The sequence below is a fragment of the Squalius cephalus genome (assembly GCF_949319135.1).
Source record: "Squalius cephalus genome assembly, chromosome: 18".
NCBI classification, from domain to species: domain Eukaryota; kingdom Metazoa; phylum Chordata; class Actinopteri; order Cypriniformes; family Leuciscidae; genus Squalius; species Squalius cephalus.
The window spans coordinates 29,864,625-29,885,957 of NC_137139.1; the positions used below are offsets into that span (position 1 = coordinate 29,864,625).

Here is a 21,333-nt window from a genome sequence, read left to right on the forward strand (position 1 = left end):
CGAACAGAGGGAGAGAGTGCGGGGAGAGCGAGTAGCCAGAGAGCGTTATCATGTTTGCAGGCGTGCGTGTACTGTAACAGGCTCGTTTACTGCAATATTAATATTTCCAGCCGCCTGAACTTAGAGGGGACTGAGAAATATGTGAGAAAGGCGGTAGCCAAGCCACGGTGAGACTCGAACACTCTCTTTTCTCCTATCACCGGCGAGTGACGGACGCGGGGACAGTAGCTTTCTTGTAACGTAAAGAAAACTAACCCCGCGACTGTCAGCTTCTGCAATCCCTTGTGAGCGGCGCAGTCTGCGCGGCTCGAACAGAGGGAGAGAGTGCGGGGAGGGCGAGTAGCCAGAGAGCGTTATCCTGTTTGCAGGCGTGCGTGTACTGTGACAGGCTCGTTTACTGCAGTATAGATATTCCCAGTAGCCTGAACTAGGAGGGGACTGAGAAATATGTTAGAGATGGAGGTTAGACCGGCCTTGGCGGGTCTAGAACACTCTCTTCTCCTTTCGCCGGGAGACGGCGGGCGGGGGGGAGGGGGGTAGCTTTCTTGTAACGTAAAGAAAGATAGCCCCGTGACCGTACGCGTCTGCGATCCCTTGTGAGCGGCACGTTTTGCGCGGCTCGAACAGAGGGAGAGAGCGAGCCCCGTAATCATCCGCATCTCTAACACACCTTGTGAGAGGCGCAGTTGCGCGGCTCGACAGAGGGAGAGAGAGCGGGGAGTGGTGCGAGGCATTTGAAACAACGCCTCGTGTAAAGATACATCAGTAAAACACATAATGAGAAAGGATATATCGCCGGATAGCTGAGCTGGCACGGCAGGCTGAAGGCGGCGAAGATTCGTCCGGCTTCCTCAGGCTGTCCTAGGCTGGCTCGTTGCTGGTTTCGACGGCGACGGCTTCTCTCAGAGAGCAGCGATGCGAAGAGCTTCGCTGAAGAGACAGAAATCAGAGAATTAAGCCTCCGAGCCCTGTTTTATACGCTCTGACGTCGCCCCTTCTGGCGGGCTGTGACGCGCGAGGGCGCGCGCACCCTGATTGGGCGTGACGTCACGCGGGGCTCACTGGTAGGCTTAAGCAGTTGCCGCGCGGCAGCCAATGAGCACGCAGTATTGCCCGCTCTAGCTCTGCTGTGCTGCCTGCTGCACTGCGTTGACAAATTATGAAAAATTAAGGATAATTTTTTGGCTTCAGTATCTCGAGAAAAGATGACTTTTCCCGTAGCGTAAGTTCCTTACGCAATACGAGAGAACCTCTCGTAAGAGAACTCACTACCAGAGAGATTAGGAAAACGTATTTACTTTTATTTACAGGCAAAAGGAAACAAATTCCAACTTCAGAGGATGACAAGGCCAAAATAATAAACAAAATCCCCTTCGTGTTAGATGAACTAAATTCCTAAACCAAAGAAAAGAAAATGAAATACACAATCCTTCCCTAACTCCCTAAATAAAAAACAGAGTGCAAAATATGTACATCAAAAGAAATGGCGTCAAACCTCCTACAGCCCTCAATACGTTGACAGTACAAATCACCCAACATTTATATAAGGTAATTTAGACAATACAGATTCATATCAATAGCAGGACATAGCATTAAATGAACTCTTTCTCTCTGGCAAGATACTCAATCCTACGAAGAGCGAATTAAAAGGCAGCGACGCAAGCACGCGGTGGCACAAAGGGCATCTGGAAGGTGTTTGGGGTGGTCCTTTTATTCTGGCTGGTTGTGGAGACGAACCAATCGCTGCGTCTGGTGAATTATCTGGAGGAACACCCATCTGAAAAGCAAGCAAATACCCAGAAGGGACACCAGAGGGCAGAATAACACACAAACTCCTAACACAAGGGTGTCGAGTTATATTCAAGCTATTTTAAGGCATGAAGAATTTTTGAACAATGAGGACGTTGTCACATCGCCGGAAATAGAGTCATCAGTGTCCCAGTGTGTAGTGAGCACGGTTTTTACCAGTGCCTGAATTAATGTACACCACATACTGATTCGCGAGCTAGGGAGCTGATTAAGACGCACCCAGATTTTCAGAAAGTCATGTTGTGTATGATGGGCACAGGCTCTGATTTTTTTATATTTTTTAAAGCTTCAAACAGTTATGATTCTATCCGGTCTGATCATATCAAACAGAACACATTAGAACACATAGGCTATTGTTTTTATTAGCGAAACAAAAGCATACCAAACAGTAAAGTTCAATTAACGAACAAATGACTCGTTTGAAGCGGTTCTTTTTAGTGAATCAAAAGCATGCGGTCCAAACCTGATTAACCAACAATTGATTCTTGTAAATCTTTTTAATGAATCAAAAACAGAAAACACAAACAGCGGCTGCGTTCGAAAGCTTAAAAATGCTGCCTTCGGAGGCTGCATTCCAGAAGGCATCAAAGCACATGCGAATCCAATGTTGCCTTCACTTTTGTATCCCGAGATACCTTCATCTGATCGATTTTTGAAGGCAGCACTGATGTATCCTTCGCTGCCTTTGATATCCCACAATCCTGTGCTTTCCATTCTGTGATAGTTTAGCTAAAAAATAAAGAACTGAAAAGTGCGATTGGTGGTCAGTTTGTGTGTAAATGTACATTTTTGACAGACGTTTTTCACTTCTAATGTCATTTCTAGCGAGAAATCGCGTAATTACTTGGTAAATATGCCAAATACTTGGCATAAACCACTTGGTTATCACCAAAGCTTGCTCTATTTTGCTGTAGATCATTAAACCGTTGTTTTGTCTGTCTGAAATGAGTTTCGTGAGGAACCATTCGTGTGCCTACAAAATGTCATTGCCTGATTAGGAAGCGAGGCAACAAGTCGGCCGGCTAAATTAGCAGCCAGCATAATCTGATTCATGAACAAATGATTCTTCTAAACCAGTTATTTTTAATGAATCAAAAACATGCAGAGCAAACCGTATAGTCTGATTCAGAAACAAAAGACTCTTTTAAACCACTTCGGATTGAATGCAATAATTGGACGAACATTGTTTGGTCCTGAGACTGCCAGAGAAGATAAATGTACATTTATTAATATTTTAGACCACCTCTATTATTGATCAGGATGTGAAGGGAGTTTCAACCAGTATAACAAAAAGTGTTTGTGAAAAACATTGCCCTTTAAGTCTAGTGTCTGATCCTTTGGACATTTAGGCCTGTTTTCACAGACAGGGTTTAGATTAAGCCAGGATTAAACTTAAGTTCATTTAGGACATTTAAGTAGCTTTTATAAACGTGCCTTAGAAAAAAAAAGCATTGCTGATGTGCATCTTGAGTAAAAAAAAATGTCTCTGACATATTTTAAGATATGTCACTGCAAGTTACTTTCAGTTAAAACAGCTCAAACATGCATTTTAGTCTGGGACTGGGATTTGATACCCTCTTTTTCTCTATGACCACTTACAAGTTGGCAAGTGTATGTTTTAAAATCTGTCTTGTGTTGTATTCCAGTCTTTAGATATGCTCCCCTCGGATCAGTCGATGAGCTCTGATCAACACCACCTCAGAGCAGACCTCATACTCACCTTCGATCTGTTGAGACAGAAGATGGACTTTGGGGTTTTAGAGATATTACTTAGTTAGCCGGAACGCTAATTGAGTTTCTTGAAGGGCCGATAACTAATTTTGAAGATTAATTCCATGCAGGAGTTTGAGGAAGGCTGTAACCCTCTTGTAAAAGTTTATTTAAGTCATAATATGATGTCCGTGATGTGCGGTTTTTAGTGCTAATTACTTTCTTTGAAGGCTAACATTGAAGTAAGACTGTTCTTTCTTTGTCTTGACTAGTCAGACAGTGACATGTCAGCTCAACCGAAAGTGAAAATGATTGAATCGTGCAGGCGGTTTTCAGATTGCTGTTTACAGAGCCTATGGCTGTATCAGTGACAGGATTGATATCTCAAGACATCTATTTTAGGGTTCTATCTCTCTCTATATATATGTGACCCTGCATCACAAAAACCAGTCACAAGTCGCACGGGTATATTTGTGGCAAAAGCCAACAATACATTGTATGGGGCAAAATTATCGATTTTTCTTTTATGCCAAAAATCATTAGAATATTAATTAAAGATCATGTTCCATGAAGATATTTTGTAAATTTCCTACTGTAAATATATAAAACATTTATTTTTGTGAGTGAATGCAGCACAATCGCCAACATAAATGAACAACTTTAAAGGCGATTTTCTCAATGGTTTTGATTTTTTTTGCATCCTCAGATTCCAGATTTTCAAATATCTCGGCCAAATATTATTCTATCCTAACAAACCATACACCAATGGAAAGCTTATTTATTCAGCTTTCAGTTGATGTATGAATCTCAATTTCATTTATAATAATTTATTATCTTTTATAATGTGTTTTATACTTTTATATGAAATATTTATCTCAGGCAATGCTGTAATGGAAACCTTGGTACTTGATACATTACAAAAATATTGATAAATTAACAACAGAGGCGAAACTATGCAGTTTGATTTCTATTTATTTAAGGAATCAACACAACCAAAAGCTGATATGTCCTAGATCTTTAAATTTAATATTGGTAACACTTTTTTTAGTGTCATATGTTACATGTAGTTAGTAATAGCTTTAAATTATGCATACTGTAATTACATGCAACTAAACCAAATCAAACCCTAATCCTAACCCTATAGGAAGTACATGTAGTTACTAAAGAATTACTACTAAAATGTATAATTACAGTGTAACAAAGAAACCTTCAAATAAAAGTTTAACCTGAATTTCTTCTGTAAAACACTGATTATATCAATTTGTAAAATTATTATAAAATTATAAACTATAGAAAGTTTGTAAGTCATAGACTCATAAAATTCATTAGTTCGTGAATCATATACAACATTGTTTGTGCTGTATGTTTTTGATTTGTTAAAAAAAAACTGTCTTAAAAGAGTCATTATTTTATGAATCAGACTTCATTTGTTGTGTTATATGTCTTTGATTCACTAAAAACAACCAGTGTAATTAAGAGAGTAAGTTATTTGTGAATCAGACTACACTGTAAAAAGTGAACAGTTGGATCAACTTAAAAAAATTACTTCAATTGGTAACACCTAAAGAAATTAAGTTTTCTCAACTTAAATTATCACATTTTATCATGAAAAACGTGATAATTTAACTTAATTTCTTTATGTGTTACCAATTGAAGTAATTTTTTTAAGTTGATCCAACTGTTCACTTTTTACAGTGTACACTGGTTGCTCTGTATGTTTTTGATTCAGTAAAAAGAACCATTTGAAAAGAGTAATTTGTTCATGAATTTTTGTTAGCGCTGCATGTTTTTGATTCATAAAAAAAAAACAGTTTAGAGGAGTCATTTGTTGGTGATTCGTGCTACACAGTTTAACGTTGTGTTTTTGATTCACTGAAAAGAACCATTTGTTCATGGGCTAAACTGTTTGCGCTGCATGTTTTTGATTCACTAAAAAGAGCCTTTTTAAAGGAGTCATTCATTGGTGAATCGCGCTACACAGTTGTGTGTTTTTGATTCACTGAAAAGAGCCAGTTTAAGGAATGACTTCCAGTGAGGATTTTGATGAACCGTTATTACATGGTAAAGAGTATGTATGTGCATTCTTCTGAATTTACCCTTTTGGATTCTACGGAACAATTAACAGCATGCAAATTAATTCATTGAACAGAGTCACACTTGTAAAACATGTTAGCTGTTCGATGTCATTATGCTATGGAAATATCTGGATTAACTCTCTTATGAACACATTGCCAGTCAATTTCTCTCTGCGGATGGACCGTCTTGCATTTTAATCTTATGGACACTCCTGATGGATTAAGATTTGATCCCGCTGCCTCACAACACACAGATATTCATCCATGATCATGCATAAGTATATGGGCCTGCAGAAATTGTGTTAAAAGCATATAATTTTTGTCTCAAAGCTCTCAATATAAGATGAAAGGGAGAGGAAGAGAGATGGATTTATAATATTTTGGATGTTTGATCTGAGGAACATTTTCTGCAATTTGCACTGACTTTCTCTTTTTCATTGATTTTCGTAAGGGCCTTATTGTGGCGGTTCTCTACTGTTTCCTGAACCAGGAGGTGAGTGATTATTGATTGATAGCCCTCACACACCATAAACACACAAAATATGCACCAACATTCAAAATAATGTCCTGAAGCTCTTATTCGTTTACAAACTGTAAAGTGCATGCAAGTCAGTTTTGTGTTTGAATGGAGATAATCAGCATTTTCTGAGGACTAAACAACATTTGTACTCAAAATCCTTGACAAACATGTTTGCCAGTCTTTATTAATTTGATTAAGAAGCTGATTGGGGAATTACAAGAGGACTGCTCAAAGGCCAATAAGCAATTAAGGATGAATAATAAAAATGCATTGCATTTGAGCCTGTGCTGTACGGTAAAGCTGAGCTTCTTGCATTTAATGAAACTCATTTCTAACAAAATCACTGCATGAACTAATAATGACTAATGACTAATTATATTTTAGGCTACAGACGGTGTTGTGGTTGTAGGGTTTAAACTTAATAAAACAGAAATCTTTCCTGGGTTTTTGTGATTATATATCATATATGTGTTTGCTTGTCAGGTTCAGAATGAAATACGCTCACGCTGGATTCGATATCGAGAGGGGAGTTACGTTGTCGTCCCTGTTGGAGCCAAAGGAAGTCAAATGGACACTCGGTTCTAGACTAAAACTCATCAGTGCCTCCAGAAAACACTCACATCTGAATGAATCACTGTTTGCAAATTGTATTGCTCTGTTTACATGAGAACAAATGGCTTAAAGTGAGATTATCGCCACTAAGCTGCAACTTACAGTGACACCAAAAGGATTCTGACACTTTTAATAGTGTTCAAATACTGAACATTTGGGCTGAATTACACACACTCAAAACTATTCATTAGAGAGCATACTGGAATTTATCATTACAGAACCGCTGTCAAATAGCAGTGGCTAAAAGTGATGTCTGGTCTTGGGTAATTGACATCTTCACCCTTTATTCAAATACTTTTAAAGATTTTGTACGCAAGGCAAGTTTATTTATATTGCACATTTCATACACTATGGCAATTCAAAGTGCTTTACATAGAAAGGAATTACAAATAATCACAAAATAAAAGCAAGGAAAATTAAAACAGTTATTCAAAAAAAATATCACACTGGCAGTTCAAACTAGTGCTTAGCATAGAAAATAAGCACAAAATAAAAGCAGGGGGAATTAAAACAGATATAAAATGAATTAAAAGAGATAAATGATACAGTTACAAAATGAATTAGGGTAAAATGAATTAAAGTAGTAAAAAGAAGATACATAGAGTAAACTTCTCATCTTGCAAAACACCGGTGTATCTTATTTTGCACATAGTTTTACTCTTACTCTGTGTCTGTGGTGTTTATTCGGGAATTTTCGGGAATTCCATTGCACGTCTCCGATGGACCCGATTTTTCCCTAAAATCGGACAGGAGGAGCTTGTGTGTTGTGCATTGTATTGTATTGTAAGCAATTGATTTATTTTGATAACGCAATGAAACATGTCAAAATGTTCGGTAAATCATCTTTGGCCAGGCTGTCATAAATTATGAACACATGCAAAAACAAGAGAGAACCAAGGGTATTATTAAAACTGATGATGTTGTAGTCAGTGTATGCTTTTGTGAGATTTTTGTTTTTCTATGCATTTTTTATACTTACTGTAGCTGTATAGTTTACCTTTTCAGATGATTAGTGTTTTATTCCTAATCTTTTAAGTATGTTCCGCATATTTTGATGGTTTAATCGAACTTGTAGGGTCATTAAAAACAAATATCACCTCAGGACATCACTTTAGGCCACTACTGTGTGTGTGTGTGTTAAGTATAGTATTTAACATTTCGTTAGCCTCATAGCATAATTGCCTAAGTCCTTTTTTTTTTTTAAATATGACGTAGGCAATTATGATATGAGGCTAACGATTTGTATAATTGATAGATCCGTGATAGATTTCTGAGTGAGATGTATGGAAACCTGGGCAAGATGTTTTTGATAACAATTTCTGCTGGCCAAAACAGTGGTTTGATATTTTTGTTACCTTTTTAATTTTATTGAATGGGTTGTTTTGTGTTTCGTAATTGCATTACTGTTTAAATTTAGCTGAAAATCCCGTTAAATCCTTCCCATTGTGACTATTTACCCCTGTATAGTGTAACAACATGCCATGCAATTTGTGCAATATATGTTTAAGAAACTCTTTTTTTCTGCAATAGTTCAACTATTCAAAGGCATCTTTGTAGCAAAGACTGATATGTGTCTAGACATTGACTCAGATTCATTTGAGCTAAAAGTGTAAGGACTAGCCCTGTTTTCTTCTATTCTGCTGGTTGATTCTTGCTTGGTCACTCAAAACTGGAAATGTTGCGTCAGCTGAGAGCAGAAATAGTTTTACTCAGTTTATTGTCAGTGTCTCTGCAGAATAGAGCATTTGCAGATGTGTTCTCGTCTCCTCTCTTCTCGTCTCTTCTCGTCTCTGCTTGTCTCCTTCTCTTCTTTTCTCTTCTCGTCTCCTCTCTTCTCCTCTTTTCTAGTCTCTGCTTGTCTCCTTCTCTTCTTTTCTCTTCTTGTCTCCCCTCTTCTCGTCTCTTCTAGTCTCTGCTTGTCTCCTTCTCTTCTTTTCTCTTCTTGTCTCCTTCTCTTCTCGTCTCTTCTAGTCTCTGCTTGTCTCCTTTCTTCTCTTCTTTTCTCTGCTTGTCTCCTTTCTTCTCTTCTTTTCTCTTCTTGTCTCCTCTCTTCTCGTCTCTTCTAGTCTCTGCTTGTCTCCTTCTCTTCTTTTCTCTTCTTGTCTCCTTCTCTTCTCGTCTCTTCTAGTCTCTGCTTGTCTCCTTCTCTTCTTTTCTCTTCTTGTCTCCCCTCTTCTCGTCTCTTCTAGTCTCTGCTTGTCTCCTTTCTTCTCTTCTTTTCTCTTCTTGTCTCCTCTCTTCTTTTCTCTGCTTGTCTCCTTTCTTCTCTTCTTTTCTCTTCTTGTCTCCTCTCTTCTCGTCTCTTCTAGTCTCTGCTTGTCTCCTTTCTTCTCTTCTTTTCTCTTCTTGTCTCCTCTCTTCTTTTCTCTGCTTGTCTCCTTTCTTCTCTTCTTTTCTCTTCTTGTCTCCTCTCTTCTCGTCTCTTCTAGTCTCTGCTTGTCTCCTTTCTTCTCTTCTTTTCTCTTCTTGTCTCCTCTCTTCTAGTCTCTGCTTGTCTCCTTTCTTCTCTTCTTTTCTCTTCTTGTCTCCTCTCTTCTCCTCTCTTCTAGTCTCTGCTTGTCTCCTTTCTTCTCTTCTTTTCTCTTCTTGTCTCCTCTCTTCTCTCTTATAGTCTCTGCTTGTCTCCTTCTCTTCTTTTCTCTACTTGTCTCCTTCTCTTCTTTTCTCTGCTTGTCTCCTCTCTTCTTTTCTCTTATAGTCTCTGCTTGTCTCCTTTCTTCTCTTCTCTTCTTTTCTCTTCTTGTCTCCTCTTCTTTTCTCTTCTCGTCTCCTCTCTTCTCCTCTTTTCTAGTCTCTGCTTGTCTCCTTCTCTTCTTTTCTCTTCTCGTCTCCTCTCTTCTCCTCTTTTCTATTCTTGTCTCCTCTTCTTTTCTCTTCTCGTCTCCTCTCTTCTCCTCTTTTCTAGTCTCTGCTTGTCTCCTTCTCTTCTTTTCTCTTCTCGTCTCCTCTCTTCTCCTCTTTTCTAGTCTCTGCTTGTCTCCTTCTCTTCTTTTCTCTGCTTGTCTCCTCTCTTCTCCTCTCTTATAGTCTCTGCTTGTCTCCTTCTCTTCTCCTCTTTTCTAGTCTCTGCTTGTCTCATTCTCTTCTAGTCTCTGCTTGTCTCCTTTCTTCTCTTCTTTTCTCTTCTTGTCTTCTTCTCTTCTCGTCTCTTCTAGTCTTTGCTTGTCTCCTTTCTTCTCGTCTTTTCTCTGCTTGTCTCCTTTCTTTTCTCTTATTGTCTCCTCTCTTCTAGTCTCTGCTTGTCTCCTTTCTTCTCTTCTTTTCTCTGCTTGTCTCCTTCTCTTCTAGTCTCTGCTTGTCTCTTTTCTCTTCTTGTCTCCTCTCTTCTCCTCTTTTCTAGTCTCTGCTTGTCTCCTTTCTTCTCGTCTTGTCTCCTTCTCTTCTCTCTTCTAGTCTCTGCTTGTCTCCTTTCTTCTCGTCTTTTCTCTGCTTGTCTCCTTTCTTTTCTCTTCTAGTCTCTGCTTGTCTCCTCTCTTCTCCTCTTTTCTAGTCTCTGCTTGTCTCCTCTTCTTTTCTCTTCTTGTCTCCTTTCTTCTCTTCTCTTCTAGTCTCTTCTCTTCTAGTCTCTGCTTGTATCCTTTCTTCTCTTCTTTTCTCTTCTTGTCTCTTCTTTTCTCTTCTCGTCTCCTCTCTTCTAGTCTCTGCTTGTCTCCTCTCTTCTCCTCTTTTCTAGTCTCTGCTTGTCTCCTCTTCTTTTCTCTTCTTGTCTCCTTTCTTCTCTTCTCTTCTAGTCTCTTCTCTTCTAGTCTCTGCTTGTATCCTTTCTTCTCTTCTTTTCTCTTCTTGTCTCTTCTTTTCTCTTCTCGTCTCCTCTCTTCTAGTCTCTGCTTGTCTCCTTTCTTCTTTTCTCTTCTCTTCTCGTCTTTTCTAGTCTCTGCTTATCTCCTTACTTCTCTTCTTTTCTCTTCTTGTCCTCTTTTCTAGTCTATGCTTGTCTCCTTTCTTCTCTTCTTGTCTCTTCTCGTCTTGGCTTATCTCCTTACTTCTTTTCTCTTCTTGTCTCCTCTCTCCTAGTCTCTGCTTGTCTTACTTCTGTTCTCGTCTTCTCTCTTCTTGTCTCTCTTCTCTGCTTGTTTCTACTCATCTCTGCTCATTTCTTCTTTTCTCTTCTTGTCTTGTCTCGTCTCTCTCCTGTCTCTTCTCAGGTCGTCTCTTTACTTCTGTTCTCGTCTCGTCTGTATTATCTTGTCTTTGCTTGTTTCTTCTGGTCTCCTCTCTGCTTGTCTCTTTACTTCTCATTTGGTCTTTTCTCTTCTTGTCTCTCTTCTCTGCTTGTTTCTACTCGTCTCTGCTCATTTCTTCTTGTCTCGTCTCTTCACTACTTGTCTCCTCTCACCTTTGCTCGTTTCTTCTCGTCACTTCTCGGTCTTGTCTGGTCTCTTCTCACCAAATGTGCATTTATACTTTGTTGCCTATAAACAGCTATTAAAATAATAATAATATGTAAACGTATTTTGCATCAATATTATGTATGTATGTCTATAAATATTATGTATCTATAATGTATGTATGTCCAGCTGAAATGTATTTTGTTTCCACGTTTTTGAGTGGCCTTAAGTGTATTAATGCATTAGATCATCAGAGTGCATTACAGAGATGGAAATATCACCCAATTTTATGATGATTTACCTGTGTAATGGATTTTATTTATTTATTTATTTTTGTTGCTTTAATAGTGCAGTTAAGCTGATGTCCTTATACATGTGCTTATGTTTGTGTATATATGCGTAAGCAAGCTGGCATAATGAGTACATGTAGCTATTTTTGAGCTCAAGTGCTATTGATCTTTTGCTTTAATGTCTGACATATACTTACTTTGTATTAAAACATGAAAAACATACATAAATGACTTCATGTCCTTCAGAGATCATTAAAGCTACACTGTGTGATTTTTACCCCCATCTAGCGGTGAAATTGTATATGACTACCCAATGAATTTTAGTTTCTGTTCCTCTCAATTCCGAGGGCGTTTTTACTCCTACGGTAGCCGTATTATTCCAAGATTAACATGGCTTCCAGTTATCACTTCGTCCATGACAATAATAAATAATACGTCTAAAATGAATAGGACAGATGTCAGGAGGTAAACGTCACCCTTGGAATCGGCTATCCCAGCATAATCAGATTAGGCTAACGTTACAATGTGTACAAAGTAAAAGCAATTAAAAATAACTAAAACGTTCAGTGTCCTTTTTTATATATAGCTTAAAAAATTGCGCCTTTAAAACTATTCATCACCTGTGATCCGTCGCAGCACAGATTTATGTTACAAGGTAAACAATACTTTTTCACCATTGACGCGAGGATGAAGTTATACTAGAGGTCGTTCTGGCGTTATGCACAACCATGCTATGGTTAGACAAGCAACTATAAAACTTCGAATTTACACAAATGAATTACAACAGGCTGAATTACCTGTCGAGAAGAAAGCAGGCAACCTCGGCGTCCGTTTTAAAATATTTTCTCCACATGAGCTCTTTCCATCTGGGAAAAGTTACTCCAATATTGACTATGGTCTTGCTGATTTGTCTGTCGCTTTGACGTTTTAATTCTCTCTTTCAAATGTGAGTACGCAGTACGCACGCACACACACACACACACACACACACACACACACACACACACACCACTATCTTTCAAATCTGCCGGCACTCGCGAGCTCGCGAGTAATCTCCCCCTAGCATTCGTCACGGTGTCACTGAGTGAAAAACGCAAAAGGCGAAGCTTGAATTTACAGGTATGTCCCTCTTTGGCTAATGTAGTTTCAAGATGGAGGGGCAACATGGCGACCGGCATTCGAACCCCACACCCGTTTGTACTTTCAATGGCAGATTATAAACTTAAGAGAATACTTTATTACTTGAAAGAAGTAAATATACATTAATGAGCACATATATTTTTGAAAGAACTAAGTGTTTTTTTGCTAAGAATCAACTAAAAAAGTTACACAGTGTAGCTTTAAATGACAGCTGGATTTGTCCGTCAGTAATAAACAGTGACCTCTGCTGGTCAATACATCACACTACTATTTACTCACCCTAGTTTTTTTTTTAAGAAGTTTGAAGTTTAGTTAATTTTTTATAATCCTTAGGAGTGTTTTTATATATAATGAAGTCTTCCTTTTTTATATATACATACAAAAAGTTATAACCAAATTGAGGAGCCAACAGAAATACATCCGTACAAGGCTTTCTGCTCCTTCCAGCACTATAGGAAGTCCAATTCATATTAGTGAATTGATTCTTTCAGATGGTCAGTTCAGTGAACCGATTCACTGCGAGTTTAAAGGGACAGTTCACCCAAAAATGAAAATTCTGTCAAGTTGTTCCAAATCTGTAACAATTTCTTTGTTATACTGAACACAAAAGAAGATATTTTAAAGAATGTTTGTATTTCCCCCCCATTGGACGTCAATGGGGCCCATCAACTGTTTGGTTACCTGACATTCTTCAAAATAACTTATTTTGTGTTCAGTTTAACAAAGCCATTCATACAGGTTTGGAACAACTTGTGGGTGGGTAAATGATGACAGAATTTTCATTTTTGGGTGAACTATCCCTTTAACAACATATTAGTCTCCTAATAATATCAATTGGTGATGTTAATTATTACCTGTATTACATTTTCTTCACTACATTTAACAACATTCCTTAAAGTTTTAGTCTAAAACAAAGTCCGTGCAAACGCTTTGTGAATGGGTTCGACCAAAACATTCAAAAGAATCGGCTCAGCGTTAGCTTGTTAATAATATTAAATAACAATGCCAATTATTAGTAATAAGTTCACAATATTCGTCTTCAGAGATTTACTATTTGCGATTGGCGAATCGATTCGCCTGAATCATTCAAAAGAGTCTGTTTAAAAGAACGATTCATTGCGCCAGGAGGGTTACTTCAGCGCTGAAGCATTTTGATGGCGAGGCGTGGCGTTTACAAACTCCTGTGTAATGATTGGCGTGCCAAAGCAAAAGACGCTTTCCTTTTTTTCGGAAAAAAATTTAGGAAAGGAAAGTATCTTGAGAAAACATGGCGGAGTAAGAGAAAGAAACTTTTTCGATGCTTCTTGAAAAAGGGAGAAACTTTTCCACCACGGGACATGTAGCGCGATTACACTCTTTAAAGTACAGATCTCAAAGTGTCTGAGGTAGGTTGATTTCTTTTCACTTTCGGATTTAACGTTAGTTTAGTTGTGCTTTAACAGCTTCTCCACTGAGCTTTTTCTTTGTAATGTGTTGCATATTAAGTACTTCCTTGACTTGTCTTTCTTGAGCAACGTCTTGAATCTATTTATTGCTACTTCTGTGACGGTTTTGTACAAAAACACCGAACTACTAGTCAAAATGATCTTTACAGTTTATCTCCAAGGCACGTCAATATGTTTCTGACCATGACAGCATATGAGTAAATGATGATCAAGACCGGTTCTGTCAAAACATAGTGTTCATTCCTCCACTAATACGTTATATTGAAATAAAAATGGGTGAAAAAGTAAAATAAAATGAAAAATAGCATGAAAACAAAAGGGCTGCTTTGTAACATTTATTAAGCACATTTTCCTAAATTCTCATAAAAGTATTATTGCCATTATTATAATATCTGAAAAATAGTGATATTATTTAAATTGTTCTGTGTTTATATTAATATTGGTCTATTATTAAATAATTAATATAAAAATATTTATATAAAAAAGTGTATTAAAGGTTTAGTTCACACAAAATTTTTAATTCTTTCATACTCAACCTCATTTCGTTCCAAGCTTTCTGTCCCTCCATTGACAGCTACACAACTACCACTTTGACGCTTCAAAAATAAAAAGAGAACGTAAAACTAATCCATATGAATTGAGTGGTTTTGTCCAAATTGTCATATAAAAAGACGGGATCGCTTTATATGATGAACAGATTGAATTTAGGCTTATTCGCATATAAACATTCACCAACTCGCACATCAGTTGTGGTAAACGGAAGCTTAATCATGTTCGCTTGACATACGAGAAATAATGAGGTTCATTCTCGTGTTACGCAGCACATTTGAGCTTCTACAAGAACCAATGAGGTTCATTCTCGTGTTACGCAGCACATTTGAGCTTCTACAAGAACCAATGAGGTTCATTCTCGTGTTACGCAGCACATTTGAGCTTCTACAAGAACCAGTGAGGTTCATTCTCGTGTTACGCAGCACATTTGAGCTTCTACAAGAACCAATGAGGTTCATTCTCGTGTTACGCAGCACATTTGAGCTTCAGCAAGAACCAATGAGGTTCATTCTCGTGTTACGCAGCACATTTGAGCTTCTACAAGAACCAATGAGGTTCATTCTCGTGTTACGCAGCACATTTGAGCTTCTACAAGAACCAATGAGGTTCATTCTCGTGTTACGCAGCACGTTTGAGCTTCAGCAAGAACCAATGAGGTTCATTCTCGTGTTACGCAGCACATTTGAGCTTCTACAAGAACCAATGAGGTTCATTCTCGTGTTACGCAGCACATTTGAGCTTCAGCAAGAACCAATGAGGTTCATTCTCGTGTTACGCAGCACATTTGAGCTTCAGCAAGAACCAATGAGGTTCATTCTTGTGTTACGCAGCACATTTGAGCTTCGGCAAGAACCAATGAGGTTCATTCTCATGTTACGAAGCACGTTTGAGCTTCAGCAAGAACCAATGAGGTTCATTCTTGTGTTACGCAGCACGTTTGAACTTCAGCAAGAACCAATGAGGTTCGTTCTTGTGTAACGCAATGAGGTTCATTCTCGTGATTGTCATCAGTTAGACTCATCATTAACAATAACGAGAATTACAAGTAAGAAATGCAAAAGTAAAACACGTGGTTTGCATTAAAATGACAAGTATGCCGGTTGCTAATTCTCATTAAAATATGTAGATAAAAAAAAATTAATTGCACAATAATAGGTGTCATTTTCTTTATGCAAAATATAATATTTTCTTTTCATTTCGGGGTGAAATATGACCGTGAGACTCATTGTAAGCAGTTCCCCAAAGTTCCCTCCCGTGGGATTAAATGAGAAACACCTGGACAGGCTCCGGCTGACAGAACGGACACAGCGGCTCTTGTGTCTGCACAGGCTGCGCTGCGGTTTATGAATCTTTTAATGAATCACAGCTGTTTACAGGCTCTACCTTGTGTTTTGTTCTATTGAAAAGACTGACTAATCTGGCCTAACTGCTGTCACCATGATAGGGCAGTTGAATGAGTGGCTCAATGTTTTTGGAACTGTGGGCATAAATAAAACTTGAACTGAAATGATGGTGCAGACCAGTGTGTGAGTGGTTGAATATTCCTGGCGTAAAAACACACTGGCAAGGATGAAATGTCAAACAAAAAGGAAAATGCATACAGTGTGTCTTAATCGCACGCTTGAGTAAACTTGCAGTTGGACATGGCCTGAGGTTTTGCTGGACCAACTGGCTCATGCCTTTAGGAAAGGAGCCACAAAACCACTATGTTTGGCCGTAATCAAATACACTTTTTTTTTTTGCTCTAGATGAAGGTCACAGCCCTTTCCTGTGTATCCAGATTGTCAGTTTAGCCAGTTCTGAAAATGAACAATGCTTTCAGTTTTCTAATCAATACAAGGAATTCCTGAAGTACAAACAAATATGATTTCTGACGCATTTTCCCACTGCCTGCACGATTTTTGTTCAATTCAAAAATGAAAATGTTGTCTCACCCTCTTGTTTTCCAAACCCAAGACTTTCTTATGTGCAGTATCATTTTATTTATTATAAAATAAATAATTTTACTTCTTCATTTTTTATATATATATATATATATATATATATATATATATATATATATATATATATATATATATATATATATATATATATATATATTAGGTTTAATTTATTTTTATGTCAGTAATTTTAGTAGCCTATTTCAACAAACTTATTTAAAGTTAGTTGGCAAGGGAGCATTTCTAATTTAAGTTTTTTTTTTCGTCTAATATTTTTATTTTATTTTATGTTTTTAATAGTTTTAGTTTTAGTTTTAAACCGTGACAGCTTCTGTGGAATGCAAAAGGAGATATTTTAAAGATGACAATCTCCAAAATGACGTTGAAGGTCACATCAAGCTCAAGTCCTCTGAAGTCATATGATAACTTTGTGTAAGGAATTTAAGTTGCTATTTTCTAACATATCATCCCCTTTCACAATAGCTCTCAAATCTAATTTTCATAAATGTTTATATTCAAACATTGCATAAAGAAGCATCAGGCCATGCAGGTTTGATATAAAAAATGCCAAATGACATTGATTCTTGGGCTTTTCTTCATGCACGCAAAGACTTTTTTTAATGGTACTTTATTGTCAGTTTTGTAGCTTGACCGGTTCTGGCCACTGTAATCTTTTTTTCAAAACAAAACTTTTGTGTTTCTTGGAAGAAATCTTGTCACACGGGTGGGTTTGGATCAGTGTGAGGGTGAATAAGCGATGTCTAATGTGTCACCATCCCTTCAAATGAAATCATTCAAGATTATTGATGGTGAAGGGATTCTTAAAGGGACAGTTCACCCAAAAATGAAAATTCTGTCATCATTTACTCACTTTCAAGTTGTTCAAAACCTATGAATTTCTTTCTTCTGCTGAACACAAAAGATTATATTTTGAAAAAATTTGGGATATTGCATAAAAAAAGATGCTCACATTCTAATTAAAAAAATGTATGTGCTCAATTGAGGTGGATGATTTTTTTTATCCGATAAGTAGACGTGCATAAACTACGATGGAAACTCATTTGCCGAATAAATCCCTTGATGCGCAAAAAACAACAAAAACAAAAACACTTTGCCTCAACAGAGGATATGATTGGATAACTGGACTAACCAGTTGGTTTGATCATTCTGAAATGCCAAAGTCAGTCATTAAAATGATTTGTTTTTATTGCCTCCCAGAACTGTTTTCACATGATTGCATTCCCAAACACAAGATACTGTAACAGTTTAATCCATTTCATCTGTGAGGTGCAAGTCAAATTATAATGTACGGAAAAAAGAGCCACAGTGGCTTGTGATTAAGGCTGAGCAATTTTATCGATTCTGCGATATAAATCGATATTTTTTTTTCCCAAGAAAGTATCGATTTTTAAGCCGCGAGTATCGATACATAAGTCCCATTCAAATCCCCCGTGTTTACCCCCGTTCGCCAGCCGCTAGTGTCGCTGTAGAGCAAGTTACCCGTACTAACTTTACACAGACGCCGACGTCTACCTCTCCATGTTTATGGAAAGACCTCCCAGTGTTGGTGTTTCTACAGCGTGAGTGCAGCGGTGATCGCAAGCTTCTCAAGCTCTCAACTGCTGTTTTAATAGCATCAAATTTCTATTTGTTTGTGTGTTTGACGGTTGGTTAGAGGGCGAGAAGTGAGTGCTTCACTGTTTCAGTTCGCTGATTCAGTGTTGCCGCGGTCATTCCCTGTGTGCTCCGGCACTGGTGACGGTCACATTGCCTAAAAGAGCAACACGGGTGCGTTTGCATCTTAAAAAAAAAAAAGATGTCATTCCGCCCGTGCGTTTCTGGATGCATTCATTTCCTGTCTCTCTTTGAAACGGTCACAATTGTTGCAGTCTTACCTGGTGGCTAGACTGGCTACCTCATATGTTCAATGTCAAGCTAAAAAAGCTGTCAAAGAAACTGTTCAGAACAGGCCACTTGCTGCACTTTTTAACTCTCCATTGTTAATCGCAATACTGCACTTTATTTACTTTTCAAAGGCTTGTAAGCTACAGTTTGCACTGTTTTAATAAATGGAACTAATTTTCTCAACACATCTTTGATTCATTTTGTCCAGCATTTGCAAGCTGTAGACTCTGTCCAGTCAGAGACATAGGCTATATTGTGTAATTGATGTTTTTAGTTTTCAGTTCATTTAATTCAATTCAAGTAAATGGAACACTCACAAGATACACTCACAAAAATCACTCTGTCCCCTTTAAATCTTTCAGAAAATGATGTAAGTGTATCGAATTATATTGAATCGCATCGAATCGCATCGTTGGCTGAATATCGTGATATATATCGTATCGTGAGCTGAATATCGTGTATCATATCGTGAGATTAGTGTATTGCTACAGCCCTACTTGTAATTACAGCAACTTCCATTTTTACTACAGATATTTTGTGCCAATTTCCTAGGAAGTGGTGATTTTGTTGCTTTATTTGCAAATACTTTGAGATATTCTACTTTTGCGCAAAAGTTAAATTTGGGTCTTTGAATGGAAGTATAGCTACTGTAATACAACAACATTACTGTAACTTTTCATCCTGGAAAAAGTGTCTTTTGATGATCGGATGGTTGCTCACGAGGAACTCGAGACTTCCTCATGTTCAGCCTTCCACATGAGATGTTATTGAGTTTGTAGGGTGGAAGCGTGTTCTCATGAATCAGTCAATGACTGTTTTCTTAGTGAAATCATTATCTGCTTACACCTCAGTGTGTGTATGTGTGTGTGGGAGAGAGAGGATCATATGTCTTAGACTCTTTCTTTAGTGTGTCGCTCGCCAGTCAGATGGTCCATGGTTCAGACACAGTGAAAACATGGACATCTTCGATCCATCTTTATGTTTGCTGTTGTAGTTTTGTTTTAAACTTGGACTTTTACTATGAATCTAAATGGATGGGATCACAAAAGATGAGGATCAAGCGTTTCACGTCCGTTCCAGGTAGGAGAAAAGACTTGTCTTGCCTTACGATACACAAAACTACAGCACATTTTTGGATGTGCCTTCATTCTCTATTAACTCATCATGTTTTTGTCGATTATGGAGTGTTTTACGCAACATATCTTGCTGTAAATACCAAAAGACCTGTCTATCTTTCCATTGACGTGCACTTGTTTTTCCATCAGATAAATGGGGTTTGAAATGTAATACAGTGCTGTGGGTGGAGGCGAGTAAAAATGGGCTCAGGTTGGTCGAGAGATCTCTTGTGTGTGCATTTTTAATAGCCGTGTTTAATAATTAAAATGGAGGGTCATCACTTGTTGGCACTGTTTTGTCTCGGTTGCTGTCGTACATCCTGAAATACTGCAGGACCATCTCACACTGATGCTGAAAGATGAGTCAAGGGCCTATGTTTTATTTCAGGGAGTGTAATTGGAAATAATTGGTGAGAATGGGAATGGGATCGAATTCGGCTCAGCATCTTTTGGAGTACATGTGCAAACCACTAGGTCATGGCTCCAACAAGGTCCTGAAGTAGGGATAAATGTTGTCAAGTCTGCGATTTTCCTGCGGAATTGGGCTACTTTTACACTGTTGCCGTAGGTTTTTTGTTTTTTTTGTTTAATCCCTCCCCACAAAATGCAATTTTGACACCCCAGCAGACTAATTTTACCGGGCAACCCACAATCACAAGTTCTTTGTTCTCGTTTTCTATCACATGTATACATGTTGTGGGGGTGGGGTGGAGGGGCATTTGTAACCAATGTAATCTTTTCATCTCTTCTCAACCACTTCCCCCAATATGATGAAATTCTATGGGATTGGGCTGGTTTTGTTACGCAAACTTGGCAACCCTGTTTGGGTTGGGATGTTTCCCTCAATCATGTAAATGTTGTCATTTAGTCACAAGTTTTGGCGTACCTTCACATCATTCCAAACCTAAACAATTTTCTTTCTTTTGTAGAACAAAAAAAGGAGATGTTTAAAAGGATGTTCACGCTACTCCTTTCCATAGAATGAAAGCATATCAGGTGTTGTCGAGCTCCAGAAAGGACAAAAATCTCCAGCATGACAGTAGTCCATTGTATTCATGTAGGCTATTCCAATCCATCTTCTAAAGCCATATGGTGATTTTTCTAATATTTTGTGGTGAAAAAGTTGCTATTCAATAGTTGCCTATAATTCCCACCATTATATTTCCCTAATAAGCTTTCAGATATTTTTCTCCATTCTGCACATTTTAACTGCCATGTTGAGTTCAGTCATAATCTGTTTTTTTGTTTTGTTGTAACAACTGAATGAAACCAATGAAAAGAGACATGTTGCTAAACTTTCTCCTTTTGAGTTTCACAGAACTCACATAAAGATATGAGGGTGAATAATTAATGACTGTATTTTAATTTTCAAGTGAACTGTCCCTTGAATGTCAGAGTTTTAGAAATGAACAGAAATAATGAGCAACATATGCCTAGTGTTTCAGTAACAAACAGTGAAATTCATTACTTCATGAGAAGTATGAGTTGATATATGGTGCGAATTAGTCATTTGCATTGGTCAGTGGAGAAATCGCGTCAGCCGCTCGGCCTGCGTCCCACCTCGCTGAGGATAAAGAAATTAGAGCATGTGAAGGCCGCAAGCCTTCCGCTGAGGACACTCTGGGCAAAGCGTGGGATTTAATTTGGTCTAATGGATTTTCCCTGCATGGCCTTGGTTACCTGACTGTTCCTCTGGCTGGAGTCGATTCGTTCTTCACAACATCTCGCTCTACTTCAGCAGAAGATTAATTGATTCACAGAGGTTTTCTTGGGTTGCTTTGTTCCTTGACACAGTTCTAAAGTCGTCATGCTTTCTCTTGCTAACTCTTATTAATAATGGCAAGAGTGGCTATACATATTCTAAAGAGAATTGGGCACTTTCCAGTGCAAAA

The 21,333-nt window shown here is 38.0% G+C and overlaps 2 protein-coding genes across 2 annotated transcripts in view; both read left to right on the forward strand.

Annotated features, from left to right (window-relative positions):
* The window catches only part of ghrhrl (growth hormone releasing hormone receptor, like), a 45,554-nt gene extending 37,901 nt beyond the window's left edge, over positions 1-7,653 (forward strand). Inside the window, exons 12-13 of the mRNA XM_079850010.1 lie at positions 6,046-6,087; positions 6,598-7,653. Coding sequence (XP_079706136.1) covers positions 6,046-6,087; positions 6,598-6,699 — 144 coding nt within the window. The 3' untranslated portion in view covers positions 6,700-7,653. The remainder of the gene's footprint in view (positions 1-6,045; positions 6,088-6,597) is intronic.
* Positions 7,654-13,617: 5,964 nt separating this feature from the next.
* Positions 13,618-21,333, forward strand: part of gpsm2l (G protein signaling modulator 2, like) — a 26,592-nt gene continuing 18,876 nt past the window's right edge. The window contains exon 1 of the mRNA XM_079849969.1: positions 13,618-13,869. The gene's annotated coding sequence lies outside the window, so the exon portion shown is untranslated. The remainder of the gene's footprint in view (positions 13,870-21,333) is intronic.